This window comes from Grampus griseus (assembly GCF_964374135.1).
Source record: "Grampus griseus genome assembly, chromosome: 20".
In the NCBI taxonomy this organism is placed as follows: domain Eukaryota; kingdom Metazoa; phylum Chordata; class Mammalia; order Artiodactyla; family Delphinidae; genus Grampus; species Grampus griseus.
This window is the reverse complement of record NC_139014.1, coordinates 13,901,862-13,922,324: the sequence shown is the minus strand read 5'-3', so window position 1 is coordinate 13,922,324 and position 20,463 is coordinate 13,901,862. Positions and strand designations below refer to the sequence as shown.

At 35.8% G+C, this 20,463-nt stretch overlaps 1 protein-coding gene across 1 annotated transcript in view; it reads right to left on the bottom strand.

Moving 5' to 3' along the window:
* SMURF2 (SMAD specific E3 ubiquitin protein ligase 2) overlaps positions 1 to 19,332 on the bottom strand; it is a 40,825-nt gene extending 21,493 nt beyond the window's left edge. The window contains exons 1-8 of the mRNA XM_082679231.1: positions 19,324 to 19,332; positions 18,724 to 18,857; positions 16,067 to 16,132; positions 14,463 to 14,547; positions 11,635 to 11,718; positions 9,132 to 9,334; positions 6,755 to 6,839; positions 2,404 to 2,562 (exon numbers count right to left, since the gene is read on the bottom strand). Of these exons, the coding sequence (XP_082535357.1) occupies positions 2,404 to 2,562; positions 6,755 to 6,839; positions 9,132 to 9,180 (293 nt within the window). The 5' untranslated portion in view covers positions 9,181 to 9,334; positions 11,635 to 11,718; positions 14,463 to 14,547; ... (1 more) ...; positions 18,724 to 18,857; positions 19,324 to 19,332. The remainder of the gene's footprint in view (positions 1 to 2,403; positions 2,563 to 6,754; positions 6,840 to 9,131; positions 9,335 to 11,634; positions 11,719 to 14,462; positions 14,548 to 16,066; positions 16,133 to 18,723; positions 18,858 to 19,323) is intronic.
* Positions 19,333 to 20,463: the final 1,131 nt, after the last annotated feature.

The following is a 20,463-nucleotide window of genomic DNA, read 5'->3' as shown; positions in this document are numbered from 1 at the left end:
CTTTGAATTTCCTGGGTATCGGAGCATTTTTTGTTTCAGTGAGGTGACTTGCTAGGCCCCTATATAATTTCAGGATGGGGGCTGGTCGCCAGAAGGACCAAAGCTTGATTAGAAGCCTAGAACTTTCAGGCACATCCCCCCAGCCTCTGGGGAAGGGGAGAGGAACTGGAGATTGAGTTAATAATCGATCACTCCTGTGTGATAACAACTCCATAAAAACGCCTAAACAAGTGTTCAGAAAGCTTCTGGATGGTGAGCACACTGAGGGTGCTCGGAGGATGAAGCGCCTGGAGAGGGCGTGGACGCACTATGCAGCCCCTGCCTCATACCTTGCCTTGTGCCTCTCTTCCATGTGGCTGTTCCTGAGTTGCATCCTTTATAATAAACTGGTAATAGTAAAGAAATAATTTCCCTGAGTTCTGTGAGCCATTCTAGAAAATTATTGAACCCAAGGAGAAAGTCATGAGAACTCGATTTATAGCCAGTTGGCAAGAAATACGGGAGGCCTGGGACTTATAAATGGCATCAGAAGTGAGAACAGTCTTGTGAGACTGAGCCCTTAACCTGTGAGGCCTGATACTAACTGGAGGTGGTATTAGACTGAATTCCGGCGCTGTACACCTCAATGGCGTCTGCAGACGTGGACAACTGGAATATTTGAGGAAAAAACCCACACACTTGGTGGCAGAAGTTTTGTGGATAAAATAGATCATAGAAGGCCACGTGAAGACAAAGGTAAAGACTGGAATAATGTGTCCACAAGTCAAGGAACAGTAAAGTTTCTGGCAACCACCAGAAGCTAGGAGAGAGGCATGGAACAGATTTTCCGTCAGAGCCACCGGAAGGAACCAACCCTTCTGACAACTTGATTCTGAATTCTAGCCTCCAGAACTGTAAAAGAATAAATTTCTATTGTTATAAACCACCTAGTGTGTGATATTTTGTTACGGCAGCCCTAGGAAACTAGGGAAGGGATGGGAGGAGAGACTACCAACAGGCTACAAAGAGGCAGGAGGAGACTTTCGGGGTGATGGATATGTTCACTATCTCCATTATGGTGATGGTTTCACAGTTATATAATATGTCAAAACTTAAACTGTACACTGTAAATATGTACAATTTATTGTGTCAATTAAATTTTAATAAAGCTGACTTTTTTTTTAAAACCCACAGTTCATCAAAAAGTCTACATTAATAAATGCTGGAGAGAGTGTGAAGAAAAGGGAACCCTCCTACACTGTTCGAGGGAATGTAAGTTGGTGTAGCCACTATGGAAAACAGTATGGAGGGTCCTGAAAAAACTAAAAATGGAGCTATCATATGATCTAGCAATCCCACTCCTGGGCATATATCTGGAAAATATGAAAACTCTAATTTGAAAAGATACATGCACCCCAATGTTCATAGCAGCACTATTTATAACAGCTAAGACATGGAAGCAACCCAAGTACACACACACACACACACACACACACACACACACTCTATCACTCAGCCATAAAAACAGAATGAAATATTGCCATTTGCAGCAACATGGATGGACCTAGAGATTATCATACTAAGTGTAGTAAGCCAGAGAGAGAAAGACAAATATTATATGATATCACTTATATGTGGAATCTAAAATATAATACAAATGAATCTATATACAAAACAGAAACACACGTAGGAAACAAAGTTATGGTTACCAAAGGGGAAAGGGAGGGTGGGGAGGGATAAATTAGTAGTATGGGATTAACAGATACAAACTACTATACATAAAATAGATAAGTAACAAGGATTTACTATAGAACACAGGGAACTATATTCAATATCTTGTAATAAACTAAAATGTAAAATAATCTGAAATATATACATATTACATATGTATACAGCAAACTGAATCACTTTGCTATATACCTGAAACTGACACAGTATTGTAAATCAACTGTATTTTAATAATTAGAAAAAAACCCAGGGTACATCAAGCCCATTCACAAAGACTTGTAAGAATGACTGTCTAAGTCCTGCAAATGGGAAAGAAGCCTTAAAGCTGAAGCACAAAACTGACACATCAGAAAATCCTCTGGGATAGATTCAGCTATCCTAGAGCTATTTCTGATGCACTCAAGGAAAAAAATCCATCCACTCCATAAAGTAGCCTGTCTCTGCAGGTGTGCTACGGTGCACCTCTGATACACACCCTTTTCCTAACATTTCAGGACAGGTTCCTACTTAAGCACAGTGGGATTAAAATACCCAAACATGAGAGTAAAATTTGTCATATTCTTATATAAAATTATGTTCAACAAGTGATTTATAATTGAAGAGAGCAGACATTCTATCACATTTATTACAAAAAGCATCTATCAGTCTTCTCTTGTTCAGACTCGCATTTGAACATGTATTGTTTCAAAAACTTACTTTAAAACTAAATGCAAGTTAGCAGAGAGCCGAGGATCTGTAAACTGTGTTGTTCTGTTGTTATGGTCAACGAAATAAACTCTGCCTGTTGCTGTATTCCGGATCTCCCATCCAGGAGGCAATGGACCAAGCTCTTCACAATTGATGTTGCTAAGATCCCTGCAAAAACAAATATAAAATAAAAAATACCTCACTGCTGGGCCTGCTGAGCCAAGCAAGTGTAAATGACACAGAACAATTCCATGAAGTCTGAGAAAATGTATTGTTTCAGAAACTTGAGACGTTCAGCTGGAATCTTTAATTCCCAATGGTTTAACAAAGTTGCATATTCAAAACCCAATCCATAGATGGCTCAGAAACTTATCACACAGCCTACATTTTTAGTGAGTTCATTCCTGGGCTTTAATGTAATTCAGGTTTTAAATTAATATAAAAGCAATCACAACATTTGCCAACATAAACTGTACTTCAATACTTGTCTGACAAAATATTGTTTTCCAAATGTCAGTGATATAAGGAATTAAATGTTTTCTAAAATTTCCCTTCAATTATTTCTTTCTTTACTACACCATAAAATCTGTGTAAACGTTCATTCCATGATTAATTTTAAGCTCTTCAGCAAAGCAAAACTGGAAATGTTATTGAAATTGTGATCCTGAAAATAACCACAGTATATATTTTAAAGGATAACTACTCCATTTTGAATTCTGAAAGATATAAAGCTAGTGAATGAAGAACCTGTTTAAGACACCTTAGGAAGAATGTTCTAAGGTTTACTGCTACAATAAAAAAAGCAAAAAAACTTTTTGCTTTTTGGGGCAAAGACCACTGTTACTATATCATGCATTCTTAAAATACTACTATAAGGGCTCCCCTGGTGGCGCAGTGGTTGAGAGTCCACCTGCCGATGCAGGATGCAGGGGACACGGGTTCATGCCCCGGTCCAGGAGGATCCCACATGCTGCAGAGTGGCTGGGCCCGTGGGCCATGGCCGCTGGGCCTGCGCGTCCAGAGCCTGTGCTCCGCAATGGGAGAAGCCACAACAGTGAGAGGCCCGCGTACCACACAAAATATATATATATACTATTATATACGACAAAGATTTATAGAACCTTAAAGAATGAAAAAAAAGCAGCATGTCTAATATAAATTTAAACTGTAATCAATAATTACAATGACAAATCTCATCAAAATTATGTTTTCAAAGTTAAACTAGAAAAAAAGTTTTCCTGAAATAACCTCCTCTTGGTCATAGTGAAAACGTAATGATGGGCACCCAGAGATTTGTTGGAACAATGATTTTTAACTTGTGCTTATAGGTGCCCCAGAGATTCTTCTGCTACAGAACTAAAGATTGGAAAGAACACACTATTCTGAGACACTGCTAGTCTCAAAAGAGGCAAGGGGAAAAGTTCCAAGAGTCCTCCTCAAATTTTGTTTAAGTGAATTAAACTGGAGCTGGTACCTGAGTGGCAGACAGGCAGAGTAGGGGGCTGCCAGAGGGTAGTGGTTAATTGGGAAACTCAGCCTCAGGTCAGCAGCAAGGTTGGAAAAGGAAATCTGGAACTTCCCCATGGAGAACTCAATGGGAAGATGAAGTGATTCCAGAAAAAATTCCTAAATTCTCACTTTAGGTCCACAAAACTCCAACCAATTAAAATCAAACTCACAATCAAAGATCACCAAACACTTCAGAAAGGAATTCATGATTACTGAGTCAGTAGAAACAAAACCACGGAATTAGATCCCCAAGTACTGTCAGAGATCAAAAAGAATAGCTATGATATGCAATGTTTAAAACAAATAATAAAAGGGAACAATTACAAACTATCACTGAGAAATTATTAAGAATGAACAGATAGATTTTTTTCTAAATGGAACTTTTAGAAATGAAAAACAATTATCATTCTTTATAATCAAAGAATGAATAATGTTTTTGATGTAATGCAGAATTTCACTTTATATCATTTTATTTAGAATTTTATAAATTTATAGTCATACATGGGAGGGCTCTAAAGAATTGAGGAGAAGCAGAAAACTGGAAACACTCTTTATGTGGAACTGGGAAATGACTAAAGGAAAATGGTATGTTATACAGCCATAAAAAGTAATACAGATCTGTATTTTAAGACTACATAGTCAGTATGCAATACAATGAATAACAAAGCATTAATCATTATTTTAAAGAGAAATACAAAACATTCTAAAATGGTGCTTCTCAGATAAATCTAAGTTTACTGGATATCTTTACATAAAGTTAGTTTTAAAGTGTCTGAGTGACACTATTTTATAAATGTCTTTGATTGAACAGTAATGGTATTTTAATAGAATCTAAATATTTATAGTCTGCTTTGATAAAAGATCCTCCATACAAAAGACATATTCACTAAAGGATCCCCCAAAACAAAATATATTTTAAGATAACAATTCGGAGCATAGAGACTAAAGAAAAGAAATATAATCCAAAGCGTTATTTCATAAAGTCATTATTCAATACTCAATATGAAATATTCTTAAATCTTTATAGAAACCCCTTATTCATTAATGAAAAACCAACATTGTTTCCTTAGGAGTAAGAACACACTGCCCACTGTGGTGCCAAAATCTCTGTTTCAACTTCCAACTCCAGCTTACACACCACTCTTTCAAAAGGCAGCTCAAGGGCTTCCCTGGTGGCGCAGTGGTTGAGAGTCTGCCTGCCAATGCAGGTGACCGGGTTCATGCCCCAGTCCGGGAAGATCCCACGTGCTGTGGAGCGGCTGGGCCCATAAGCCATGGCCACTGAGCCTGCACGTCCAGAGCCTGTGCTCTGCAGCAGGAGAGGCTGCGGCAGTGAGAGGCCCGCGTACTGGGGAAAAAAAGGCAGCTCAAGATCAGCTTTCACACTGTTGTAAATCATTCAGTTTTTTTAAAAAATCATTTTTCTTCTAAACATTTCCTTCCAATGATTTTAAATTATGTTATAGAAAAGTTCGTTACTGACCTTCAACCTGATAAACAGAACCCAAAACACTTCATAATTTACGTATCAAAACTCTTATTTCTAAAAGTGAGGCACTTAGATTGTTTTCAGTGAGCTTATTTAATAAAACAAAAATTTCCTCCCCACTATTTTTTTTTAAATCAACAGCTATATCATGAAGACACAGAAATGGCAACCTTGATACAATAATTAACGATAACACATTTCCTTGGCTGCCACCCTCAAAAGATTCTGATTAAGCTCTATCACAAAGTAAAATATTTTGGGAATTCCCTGGCAGTCCAGTGGTTAGGACTCGGTGCTTTCACTGCCGGGGCCCAGGTTCAATCCCTGGTCAGGGAACTAAGATCCCATAAGCCGCAAAGCGCGACCAAAAGAAAAAAAGGAAAACATTTTCATTATAATAGCTTTATTTATAAATAAACAGAGTATCAAAGCAATCCAAAATCAGCTAGTCACAACTGTTTTTAATTCAAAAACATGATTCTAGACAAGTAGAGCTCTGAGTACAAACTTTAGGCAGAAAAAGATCTCTTGACCCTCCATAGGACTTTTTTTTTTTTTTGAAGAGAGGAATGTTGCACTTAATATATAAAATATCCTCATCCAACAAAGGTATATGTATAGCTTATAAAGTTGATTTAGAATTTCACTTAGAACTCAACCTTTTTTTGCAGCTTCAACTGGACTACTTGGCACTCTCCATCTGTTCAGTAGAAAATAATTCAAAATAGCTAGTGGTTTAAAATGTATTATTTGATACTAAAATGTACCAGAAACTGTGTTAAACTACTAAATTGATTTTGTGTCATTCCATCTTCTTAAAGTTAAAAGACAGCTGACATTTTGGTTAGTAAATGCATTCAACAAGGCCTGCAATTCAAACATACAAATTTTGGCATTTAGAAGTAATTTATGTTAACTGGGTTATTCCTTTTCTACATTAAAATGAAACTTGAAGATTGAATACACTTATATAAAGTTAAAATAAACAAACCTTTTTTAAAAAACCCTAACCAGAAATAAAAATATCAATTTACTACCCTTAAGAAAAAAGGGTATGTATGTTTTTGTAAGGGTATGTATGTTTTCCCCAGGTCAATTTTCAAATTCCTACAAGACCCACATTTTTGCCTCAATTTTTTTAAGGGGGAGAGGGAGAGGAACTGGAGACTGGATGGGTGGTACGGCACTGGGGTAGGGTTGCAGAGAAGTAAGTAGGACTTTCTACTAAATGTCAAACTTTTGATCAGAAAGAGCCAAACTTTTACATCATCTATTTTAAGAAGTTAAAGATTAAATAATCAAATAAATCCTAGGTGAAATGGATATTCAGTGGTATGAAGGGTATTTAGAATATGTTCTTACCTAGGCACTCTTGGATCATGCCATGTGCTCACACCAGTCTGAGTATGTAAGAAATACACCTGACCTTGTTGTGTTGTCCTCTGTTCTGTAAAATTAAGAAACACTAATAATAAAAACATATTCAGAATGTCCAAATCAAAAACAGCTATAAACACTAGGATGATGTTATATTAATAGGTAAACTCTCCAAATTACCTATCAATTTTATTACAAAAGAACTGCTTTACAAATCACTTGTTCTGAACTCAGAACACATTTTCTCCTGGAAACAGTCTTATAAATGGTGGTGAGGGTCACAGCCCAGCTATTTAAAAGCCAACTACACTTATAATGTGGCTCAAATATTAAACATGTTGCAATGGAAAATAGAGAACAAGATTGTCACAGTACCAATAATTAAATAAAACAAACATGAAGAAATTATCTTTTATTTGTCTTAAATGTGGAGCCTAAGGGAAACAGAAGGGCTCAGAGGAAGAGGCTAACCAACTCTGGGGAGATTCTCAGGGATTTGCAGAAACTTTCAAAGAGTTTGCAGGCTGGTAATGCTTTTTTAAATTATGCCTAATTTTATATCAAAACTTATGTTTTTTCTTTCCTTGAGAGAGGTGTATTCGCAAGACTGCATTTGGACTCAAACAGAAGCAAAAAAGATGGAATATAGAAGAGACACTCTATAGACTAAAAGAAGCAATGACGGAAAAATAATCAAGTTAGGAGCAGGAAGACTAAAGAGCACATATGCCTACTGGGGAAAAAAAGCCGCAGGCAAAATTAAGTCAAAGCCCTTGGGGAGAGAGTGAGGAGGCCAGGGCAAAGAGAAGGAATCTGTGAAACGGTTTCTTCAGTGGTGGTCTGTAGTCTTTATTTACTTATGTTTTCAAGCAACAGAACTAACTTTTTTTTAAAAAAACAAAATCTAATGAAAAATTCCAATATATGAAACAATAAAACTATTGCTAATATTTATTAGTATAAATTTGTTTATAAACCTGTAATAAAAATCAATTTAAACTTTTAAAATTATAAATGTAAAAATGTTTAAAACTGGTTCTAGATGACAGCTGCAATAATTTCAGCCTTGATACCCACTTTACTCCTATGTTTTTGGTTGTACAAAAAAATTTTTTTTAATCCAAATCACACAAATATTGTAAAAGTATAAAGTATTAACCACCCCCACTCCAAACCACTTGCCTTATAATCTCAATTAAAAAGAATGCCAAGAGATACTTGATTCTAAGGTCTGGACATTAATAATAACAGCTAAATTTTAACTTCTCATGAAATTTCATTTATTTCTTGCAACAAATCTACATGGTTGGTAATAATATTTTCCCCACTTTATAGTATAGAAGATAAAACTGAGGCTCAAACAGGTTAATGTGCCCAGCATCACACAACTAATATATAGCAAAGCCAGGATATGAACCCAGCTGTTTCCCAAGCCCATGCTCTAACCACTGTGCTTAAGTTAACCTGTGTGGCCTAGCTCAATTAATGGAAAACTTGGGTTTTTAAAAAAATTAAATAGTTAAAATACTTAAAAAATAAAGTAAGAATGATGCATTTGTGTAAGTTTAAAAAACATTCTGGAGTAAAAATAAAATACAAGTTAGATCAGGCAACTCCCAATGTTGGTCACTAGGTGTCATCATCAGCCCAGAACTGTTTATCTAGAGGCTGTGGAAAGGGCAAGGATGTTAAGTAACTTGGTTAAGCTTTTAGCAACAGAGGAGAGAACAGCTGAGGTCATACTACAAGAGTTTAGGAAGTTCTGTATTCAATTATGAGAAGATTCATGTCATCTTTCACATGGAATTCTAAAATTTAGGAAATTATATAAGATTATAGTACTTTTACACAAACACAGAAGTGACTAAATCATTTACAATAACCCAATCACTCAGATAACACAAAATTATAGACAATACAAATACAATATATAAATACCATCAGAAATATGCTTTTTAAATTATTTCTAAATATGCACGTCTAGAAAATTACAAGTCTGACTTCAGATTGCCATTATCAAGAAAAACACCATCTCACTTTTTACAGTGCCTGTTTACAAAGCAGTCTCACATTGTTTCATATGCTTCTCACAACCTTTGCGAAAAGGAGAGGTATCATTCATCTCATTTCATTGTAATTGGGCAAAAAGCTTAAGGTTAAACGACTAGCCCAAAGTCAAAGTGTTGTTAGTCTTCTACCATTTCAAAGACTTTTCAAAGTTGGGGAGTTTTACATTTACTTTGATTTTCATGCAGAATTCCTAAACCCAGATTAATAACTTCTTTAAAAGTTGATTTTCTGGCTTCTTAGCAAGCTGAAATCAGTAAAACACACTTTATTTTTCCTCTGCTAGTTGTCATACCATAGCCTTCTGGTAGGTCTGGAGGAGTATGTAAATGTGTCCTGCTCATGTAATTTCTATGTCGTTGTGACCTGACTCTCCTCTCTGCCAGTCTGGGATCTGAAGACTGTCCAGATGTTGCACCGTTCGTTCCACTAATTGGAGTGTTCTCATCAACAAAACAGCTAAGAGGTCTGCCAGGACTAGAATATTCAGATGCTGGTCTATTGAAAAGAAACAAGGAAAAAAAGTTACTCAACTCAGATACCAAAAGCAGAATTTTATAGACAATGTATGTACAGCAGTAACAATCACTTCTAAGAAAACGGAATGATTAATATAAATATAATGACTCAAGAACTCTCAATAAAAGCAAACCCAAAGGCTCAAAGCACCAAAGAAACCCAGGTGATAAGCAGATTGTCAATTACATATTCAAATCACTTTATATTGATTTTAATTACATTTCATATGAAATCCGCATATATTTGTAGATTTGAGTATGAGCTCACCAAGCCTTACTTGGCTTAGCCACAGGTGACCTCAGACCTGCGTCCCCACCATTCTCCCACTCTGCCTCTGCCACACTGACATTCTTCCTCCTCCTCAAGTTTGCCATGGTCGTTCTACCTTTAGTGCTGGAGAGTAGCCCTTTCTTCTACGTAGAGTGATTTTTTCTCCTATTCTCCCTAGGCCAGACTCTTTTTTGTCATTCAAATCTTAGTTTAAGCTTAAATGTTGCCTCTAAGAGGTCGTTCCTGACCTTCACATCTAAAGTAGTCACCCAGGCATTTGACAGTACCTCACCTTACTTCCTCAGCATGGCAGTTACTTCTGATATTTTTCTCATTTGCTTCCTTGTTTTCATCTGTCTTCCCCCACTAGAATATTTACTGAGAGAAGAAAGTCTGCCTAGTTTGTTCCCCACCATATGTATTCCCTGCACCTAGAGTAGTGCTTAGCATATATTTAAGAGTAGTAGTTCAATAAATATTGAGTGAATAAAGGAAAGATAGTCTGTCTCTTCAAAGAGCTTCCAGTCTCTTGTAGGTCATCCAAACTAAGAGGATAATTAAGCGTTAATTTTTAAACTAACATTTACGACACAATCGACTTTATACATGTGGAAATTAAAGTCAATTTTATCAGTTAAATGAGAAGGAAATAGACTTCACTAAAGCACTGACACAAGTACACATTTATTTACACTCAGATATGATAAAAATAGGTTCTTTGACTTCCATATAATCCTTGGCAGTTTAATACTAGAAATCAACTCTCAAATAAGCACTTTTTAAAATGGCAAAATAAGCTAAGCTTTCATCTGAGAATCACAGTATAATAGAGAAAACTTTGTGGTTCAATGAGTTAAGCAATTAATCCCCAATAAATAAAAGTATAGCTAATGAGAAGCATTTGATGTTCTATGTCTGGTGCCAGGCCTGCTCAGGGAAAAAAAAAAAAAAGTAGAAGGAGCAAAACAAACACTGAGTAGAGGTGGCAAATAAACTTTTTTCTTATTCTGAAAAAAAAAGGAAATCCAGCCACTTATCCTATTCATTTTCAGTTACTTACAGAGCTTTCCTTGAAGCTTTCAAAACTTATCTTGCATCCCCATGACTTTACACATTAAGCTCCAGGAAGGCCTTTCTGCCTTATTCATGGTTATAGCCCAAATGCTGAGCACAGTGCCTGGCATATAACAATTTGGTGAACTGAATGATAGCTGTTACCACTACCCTGAACACTTTTTATCACCTTCCCCTTACCTGGCTAAATCCTCATATTCTTCAGGATTTAGTTCAGAGACGCTCCTCCTTCAGAGTTTTCCTTTGCAAGTTCTACCATCTTGCCCCCAACTCTAAGTCAGGTGCCCCTCCATATGGTCTCAGAGCATCTGGTTCTTATCTTGGTCAAAGACCTTACTGGACACAATATAATCATCCCCCAACATTACTGAATAAATGGAGATCCTGTATACATATTTTGTTACAGCCGTTCAATAATGGACTCAAAAAAATTTTTTAGAGTCCCAGAAATAAGATGACTTCTCAATGTATTCATTTAACTCATCTAATAAATATTTACTGAACACCATCACAGGCCATGGAGCTACAGGATGACCTGCTAAGCAACCTTTATTAAAAATAATAATGGCAGGGCTTCCCTGGTGGCGCAGTGGTTGAGAGTCTGCCTGCCGATACAGGGGACATGGGTTCGTGCCCCGGTCCGGGAAGATCCCATATGCCGCACAGCGGCTGGGCCCGTTAGCCATGGTCACTGAGTCTGCGCGTCCGGAGCCTGTGCTCCACAACGGGAGAGGCCACAACAGTGAGAGACCCGCGTACCGCCCCCCCCCAAAATTAATAATAATAATAATAATAATGGCATTTGCTATAAGATCTACTGATCTAGAGCAGTTTAAACCAAGAAAGGAAATCTGGTAAAACTGACAGATAAACAGATAGGGGACTTCAGGAGGGCAAACAGCATAGACCATGGGAAGATACTTATATGTTCTTACCGTGTTGGGCGTTCCCATTGCGTAGTTCTTGTTATGTGGTTTAGGTACTGGATTCTTCCAGAGGCAGTTCGCCTTTCTTCCCAGCTTAAATAAAAATATTAAGAGATAAAGCAGTAATAGGAAGCCGGACATGGAATGTTTTTGGAACAAGCCAGGAAGACATTTGCTGTTATGAATCAGGAATGACAAATTGAAAAAGCAATACACAGAATATAGGAATTGTTTCAACCTATTTTAGAACTGTACAATATGTCTTCTAGAATTCTGAAGCTTTTAAAATATTTATACTGAGGTGTGACTAATATTTTCCATCAGCCAAACTGAGAATTTTTCAATGATGTCAACAATGCTCAATTAAATTATACTAATTTCTCCAGAATTTAATGGGGGAAAAAAGGCCATACTAAAAATAAAAATTATACATAATTTTAAAAAATTAAATTTAACTAGAAAAGTATATAAAGGCTTTTTAAAGCATTTAGCCTACCCAAACTAATTTTTTTAATCTTCATATTTTTATTTTCTCTTACATATTTTCTACTAAAAGTTATGAATTTTTTTTAAGTATAGTTGACATACAATATTATATTAGTTTCAGGTATACAACATAGTAGTTTGACATCTATACACTACAAAATGATCACCAAGTCTAGGAACCATCTGTCACCATACAAAGTTATTACAATATGGACTATATTCCCTACGCTGTACATCACATCCCCGTGACTTATTTTATGACTGAAAGTTTGTACCTCTTAATCCCCTTCACCTATTTCATCAATTTCCCCTCCTCTCCCTCCCCTCTGGCAAACCAATACAGAGTTTGTTCTTTGTATCTATGAGTCTGTTTCTGTTTTGTTTGTTTGCTTTATTTTTTAGATTCCACATATAAGTAAAATCATATGGTATCTGTCTTTGTCTGACTTATTTCATTTAGCATAATACTCTCTAGATCCATCCATGTTGTTGCAAATGACAAGAACTCATTCTTTTTTTATGGCTGAGCAATATTCCAGTGTGTGTGTGTGTGTGTGTGTGTGTGTGTGTGTGTAAAATACATCTTCTTTATCCATTCATCTATTAATGGACACTTAGGCTGCTTCCCTATCTTATCTATCTTCCATATCTTATCTATTGTAAATAATCCTGCAATGAACAAAGGGGTGCATATACCTCTTTGAATTAGTGTGTTCATTTTCTTAGGATACATACCCAGAAGTGGGATAGCTGAATCATATGGTACTTCCGTTTTTAACTTTCTGAAGAACCTCCCTACCATTTTCCACAGTGGCTGTACTGATTATATTCCCACCTACACTGTACAAGCGCTCCTTTTTCTCCACAACCTCACCAACACAGGCTATTTCTCAAACTAATTTTTTAAAAAGCAATAGTGCCACTTCTTCTTCAATATCTTATTAATTCATATAACAAAAAAATTAGGCGAGTGACTATGTTATGTTAATATTCCACCAAACCACTGGCAGAGGTTTGGAGGCCTTAAACAATAGAAAATAAAAAGATGCTGAACAGGTTTTTTCCCCTGTGATTACAATTATAGTACAATAATGTAGAACAAATTTAGAATAAGCCGTACAACTGTTGTAATCTCTCAATACTGACTAGTTATTTCATCCTAAACTTCCCCTTCAAAAGTACCATAATCCACCTCAAATCCATAAAAATTAAGATATATCAAGAAGCTAAAATGATCTATAAACAAATTATAGCAATTTTTAACAGCTTACACAAAATGAGCAAATACCATAGCTTAGATTTGAAATTTCATGTCAAAAATAACTTAAAACTCAACCAATTATACACTTAAAATGGATATAGTTTATTGTATGTAAAGTATACCTCACTGAAGTTAATTAAAAATACTTTGAGAATTAAAAATAAAATCGGTAAGGTTTCAGAACTAGTATGAAACAAAGATAGAGAGCAATGATAAAAAGCATAAGCTTTGGAATCAAGGCTTAAATCTGTGTTCCAGTTCTGCCATTTCTATGTGGCCTCTGGCAAAATACTTAACCTCTCTGAGCCTCAGTTTTGTAAGTCTGTAAAATGCATGAGGGTAATAATAGTAGTAACAGTAGTAGTAGTAATAGCTAATTATTTATTAAGCACTTACTCTATGCAAGACATTGTGCTATGTGCTTTACATGAATGATTTCATTTAATCCTCACAAGTATTGATGGCGTATATACTATTATCATTATCCTCTTTGATAAATATAAACCAAAGCTTACAAAAGTCAAATAAATTGATTAAACTCATAAAGCTAGTAAACAGAAGAGTAAGGATTGGAACCCAAATGGTCTAATTCCAGAATCACATTATGAGAATTAAATGATCTAATGAATATCATGTAATGATATATATGTAATGATAAATGATATAAAGTGCTTATAACACTATTTGACACTTGCAGGCTCAATAAATGTTACTATGTTATTGTAATTACTATTACACAAATTCTGTATCTCATCCCTCTAAATAGAGCAATGCCTCAGATTCAGCATGCCTTGTTTTGAATAATTAAATCAATCAAAAAAGTTTTCCTTTTGAATATATAATATTTACAGGAGATTTAAATTTGTCAAGAAATTTGATTTGTCTCCTAGTCAAAACTCTTAAAAAACAAATGTAACATATCTAATTCATGGCTTATTTTACGAATTTGTTGTGATAAGATCCCTCACTAATTTTCTAAGTACAAGGAAAACCTAGATTTTGGAATTGATCAGCAAATTTCTAAACTTAAATATAAACACCAACTTATTTCTCATTATTTTAGGGATATTACCTAATGATTTTTGCTTACCCATCTGGTAAATCATTATCAAACAAACGACTGCAGTCCACAACTTGTCCTCCTGTGCCTATTCGGTCTCTGGACTGAAGACTTACTATTAAACAACAAAAACATTACTAAGAGTCACAGAACTAGAAAGAGTTACTGCAATTTAAAATATTTCTCTTTGAAAGACACCTGTCTTCGCTTATTTTAATACTTAAGAACGAACTCTTTAGTTTCTACTAAATTCTGCAATTTTTTTTTTAATTTATTTTTTTTGGCTGTGACGGGTCTTTGTTGCTGCACGCAGGCTTTCTCTAGTTGCGGCGAGCAGTGGCTACTCTTCATTGCAGTGAGCGGGCTTCTCACTGTGGCAGCTTCTCTTGTTGCGGAGCACAGCCTCTAGGCGCACAGGCTTCAGTAGTTGTGGCTCGCGGGCTCTAGAGCGCAGGCTCAGTAGCTGTGGCGCACGGGCACAGCTGCTCTACAGTGTGTGTGATCTTCCCAGACCAGGGCTCAAACCCGTGTCCCCCGCACTGGCAGGCAGATTCTTAACCACTGCGCCACCAGGGAAGCCCCTGCAATTTCTCTGTCCATGAGATTTTTCTCTTCAAGGTTTTCTACACTTTATCATGTTCATGGAGGAGAATCTAACTCCTTTATTCCCATCCTAATGGGGCAACGCAAGGCCACTAGTGCACTTAAAAAGAGGCGTAACACATGAAAGGTATATTTGTGTATTCCACATTTTTGAGTTTTTAACTTCCTTCTCAATCTAAGAATGACAGGAATTATGAATAACGCTGTAGTGTAGATATTTCCCTGCGATAACCAGAATAGGGCTTTTGTTATGATGCTACTTTGGCAACTCTCTATGAACCTAATTCATTGCCTTGTAAAGCTAAGTCCTTCAAGTCCTTCCTGTAACTAAAACCTCTCTGATAGGTTCATATTATGCAATCATGTTATTCTAAATTCTGCTCTATAATGCAATGGTAAGGTTCCAATTGCCTGTTACTTCTTTAAGAAGCTTCAAAGGAGCCCACCTCAGTTCCCTACCATTCTAGGTATCTTGATCAAATCTCAATCTATCAATTCTTAAGATAAGTCTCACGAAATTTTATACAAAGGGGCCAATTCAAGATAACCCCACTAGCCCACTAAATGCCTTATGAGTAAGGTAACAATTTTTCCCTTTCTCCAATCAGTGCTATACTACCATTCTATTTTTTTCAATTAGTAAAGATTACTTTAAAACTGCAAAGCATTAAACTGGTTTTTCTTACTGAAAAACCAGTTTGAGAATTACTTTCAGAAAACCTTAGTATCATCTATAAAGTCTATCTCAGTGTCCTACTATATTTGTATACTTGTAAAGAATTCCTTCCTAAAGGATCAAGAGTTCTTCACATTAGGAGCCTATTTTTTACATTATTTGTATTTTTTTGCTTTTTTAAAAAATTAAGTTGTCCTAGATTCTACATCCACTATTTGAATAATTTTACATGACTCATTTAATTCATGCCAATACAATGAAGCTACAGTTACTGTACTTTGATTTTAAAGGTATTTAGAGTTTAGGTCAGCTTAAATAAAGCCAAAATTCACATAACTTTCAATTCCACACTTACCTACTATCTGTCCTCTAACTGTATCATTGTCATTTGGCCCAAGTTTGCATAGATCCAACCTCTGATCTATTTCAAATCAACAACAGCAAAAGGCAAAAAATAAGTTGGTATCAGAGATTCTCACATCTACAGAGTGATAGTAAATTTCTACAATCCACTGGAAATCAGACCAATCATTTAAAGAATTAATCAAGTTTTAATGATGAGACAAATGTTTAAAATTCTCTAACTGCATACATAATATTAGTATAAATGTCTTGACAAAAGTTTTGACAAATTCAGATTTCAAAAACCATAAGACACTGGTGCCAACATGCAGTATTTTCTCTCCAAAGATTTCAGAACACTTCAGTCTAAGTCTTAGCTTGCCACTTAATAGTTTTGTTCTTAAGCAATTTATCCCCAAGTCTTGATTTTCTCATGTATAATTGTAGTACTTACCTCCTATTAAGGATTAAATCAGATGGTTATGTAAAACTCTTAGCACAGTACCTAGCACATAAGTGTCCAATAAATGTTAGTTGTCATTGTTATTTTTTATCTAACCATTTCACATAACTCCCACACACACAAAGTAAGTATTAATAAGAAGCCAAGTATAAACTAACATAAGGGTTTGAGTTCTGGTACTAACTCATTTAGAAGCAGCTCACTTCTTCTCTCATGCATCATCTATAAAACAGATATAACACTGGCCTGGTTAGTTACAGTAAGGAACAATGTCACCCACTGCATGTTGGTTTTACTTTGATTACAGCACTTATAACTGAATTCTCTTTATAGCTGTATGCCATTTGTCTACTTAAGTAAATCACGAATTGATAAAAGGAGGAGACCATATCTTAAGTTTTTATATTCTCCACTCCAACCTGATAGAATGGAACTACACCAGGTGCTTAATAAATATTACTATACATCAAAAAGGTCATATAAATTACTGCAATGAAACATTCACAAGCAGCAGAAAGAAAATCTGTGCCCCACCTAGCTTATTTTTCCCTTTGCAAAATAAATGGACACTAATAAGACAGCTATACAGTGGACTTGTGCGGAGCAATGCCTCTTCTGTTCGCTCCTTCTAACGTGTCCTGCTCCCTCTGCCAGCAGGCCTTTGCCCTTGCTTCTCAGAGGACAGGATTCATGCCTTTTTCACCTTTCTATCACTGGGGTTTCAAACAGTACCTGACACTTAAAAGGTTCAATAAATGTTGGCTAAATTGAACCAGAAATAAGATCATACATACAACAAGTCTTCAGTTTGCCTGCTGCATTGGGTTAGAATAACATGGTTCATTTTGTTTGTTTGTTTTTTGGGTTTTTTTGGCTGCACTGTATAGCATGTGGGATCTTAGTTCCCCAACCAGGGATCAAACCCATGCCCTCTGCATTGGAAGGCAGAGTCTTAACCACTAGACCACTGGGGAAGTCCCAAAAATTGTTCGTTTTTTATATGCTAGACCTTTTCCAATCCCAACATCTTCTATCTCCTGTTGGTCACCCTGTCAACCCAGAAATATAAGAAATTCTCCGGTGCCTTTAAATTCCCCTCAGAACTTCTAGCTCAATTTTCTCCTTTTTACTTTTTAACAGTAATATTTTTATAACTGGGTTGTGCTATCATACTACATTAAAAGGGATCATCTCTTAATATTATATATCTAACATTCAAAGCTAAATTCAAACTATTTTTATTTATTAATTTCCTTAGCTGGAGTCCATGTGAATTTTTGCTTAGAATAGGCATCTGGACTACAATCCCATGACAACAGCTAGCAATATTTTTTATATTATATAAAAAAGAATTCTGTAGAAAAAGAAAAAATTTTTCTGTTGAAAAAGATATTTCCATCTATGTCCCAATGGAAATACCCCCAAAAAGATGCTCTGTCATCTGGTTACATGAATTACACATACACTAACAAGTCAACTTGTCAACCCAATATAGAAATTGCTTCTAATGTCTTGATCTTGGTCTAATCTTGTAAATGACCAGTTTGGTGAAAAATTAAGCTACAGTTAAGCAGTTAATACAGCTGTCTTACACTCAAAATAATGTCTTACCTTTATAACTTTTAATTTTTCAGAGCAGTTTTATATGTCATTTTTATTCACTAATAATTCCCCTTTAACTGTTACATTAAACACTCCAATGATCTAAATAAAACTCCCTTTATCTCACAAATCCACCTAAACCAGAGATGAGTGCTAAGTAATAAAAAAGACATTTAATACTTTGACACCTTTTTACTTTTTTTTTTTTTTGGCTGCATCACACTGCACGGCTTGTGGAATCTTAGTTCCCTGACCAGGAATTGAACCCGGGCCCGAGGCAGTGAGAGCACAGACTCCTAAACCACTGGACCGCCAGGGAATTCCCTCTTTTTATTCTTCTGGATATCAGTCATTTCTTAGCACTTATAAATTCACTGGATACTAAGTATCAGCTCTGATTCATTTCTAGGTTTCACATATTTAAAATGTTTCATTCTTTTTAAAAAGTCAACAAAGTAAATTTAGACCAGAAATTTTTACCAATGTTTCAAACACACACAGGAAATTAAGTTTTTAGACCCCTGCCTCCCCATCAAAAAATACACATACGTATATATATTTAAATATGTATATTTAAATTTTTAAAAGCACTAGTATCTACTCACAACCAGTGTCTTTGAGACGGTTGATGGCATTGGAAAGAAGACGAACACAACCAAGAAATCCAGCACCCTGTTTTTTATGGATCTTCTTGTGATTCCATACACTGATCGTAACTGAATCAGACTTTCCAATATACCTATATAAAACAAAATGACTGCATGAGTAACTTGGCAATTATGAGTAGTTAGTATAAAATTTTTCTTTTGTTTTTGTAGTCTAAAGTCACAAATGTTTGAGTATGGCTAGATAACGCAAAATATGTTTGAATTCAGTCTATCCACAGGACTGAATTTAATTTTTTTTAATTCTAAAGTAAAATCTAAAAAGAATTTTTAATATATTCTTTATCATACCTGCCACTCTCAGACTGAGTAACAATTTTTGTTAGTAAAAAAAAAAAAAAAAAACTATTTTAGTAGCTAGTGTCAAATAACCCTATGGAAGTTTATGATTATTTCTTTCCAAAAACAAAAATCTTAGAAAAACTTTTATCACAGTCACATTTTAAATACACTTCAATGACATGACCTAGTACCTCAGCGAATACTCAGTTCATTTTCAAGAGGCATTGTCAAGGCTGACAGACCAAAAATCTGACATACCTGTTATGTTTTAAAATGCTGTAGAACAAAAGCTGATTGTAACGCTTTTCCCCTGCTTCTCTCCTGTATGCAGGCCTTGAGCGAGCAGGACTCTTGCAGATTTCACTTCACTGCCTGCAGACAAGCAGAGCAGGGGAAAGCGTTACTATTACTTGTCTGTGCATATACCTGTAAGTATGGAGAAGCTCTACCACAGCCAATTGTTAACATGGTGTCATCCCATGCGAAAATATAATAAAATAACATAATTATATCAGTAGAACCCTAAATTTCAATGACTCTAAGAGGTCAAATTTTTGGTCCAGCAACCTTGACCTTAAACTGTCATTCAATAAAGCAGTAATATCAGAAAAATTCACCTGGTATATAAAAAAGCCTAGACCACTTAAGTAAGGACTAAAACTTTTTTAAAATAAATTTATTTATTTATTCATTTATTTAATTTTTGGCTACATTGGGTCTTCGCTTCTGCACACGGGCTTTCTCTAGTTGCAGTGAGTGGGGGCTACTCTTTGTTGCGGGGCACAGGCTTCCCATTGTGGTGGCTTCTCTTGTTGTGGAGCACGGGCCCTAGGCGCGCGGGCTTCAGAAGTTGTGGCTCGCGGGCTCTAGAGCGCAGGCTCAGTAATTGTGGTGCACGGGCTTAGTTGCTCCACGGCATGTGGGATCTTCCCAGACCAGGGCTCAAACCCGTGTCCCCTGCATTGGCAGGCGGATTCTTAACCACTGCGCCACCAGGGAAGCCCTAAAACTTTTAAATGAGTAATGTGAAAGGCACACTTGAGGCCCTGGATCCAGCTGTGTTAAAGCATGCCTACCCTTCTAGACTTTTAATTATGCAAGCTAATACTTTTTTTAAAATTTAATGTTTATTTTATATTGGAGTATAGTTGATTTACAATGTTGTGTTAGTTTCAGGTGTACACAAAGTGATTCAGTTATACATATACATATATCTATTCTTTTTCAGATTCTTTTCCCATATAGGTTATTACAGAATATTGAGTAGAGTTCCCTATGCTACACAGTAGGTCCTTGTTGATTATTTTATATATAGTAGTGTGTATATGTTTAATTATGCAAGTTAATACTTTTCAAAAATTAAGCCAATTTGAATTTCATTTCTGTTGCTTGCAAATG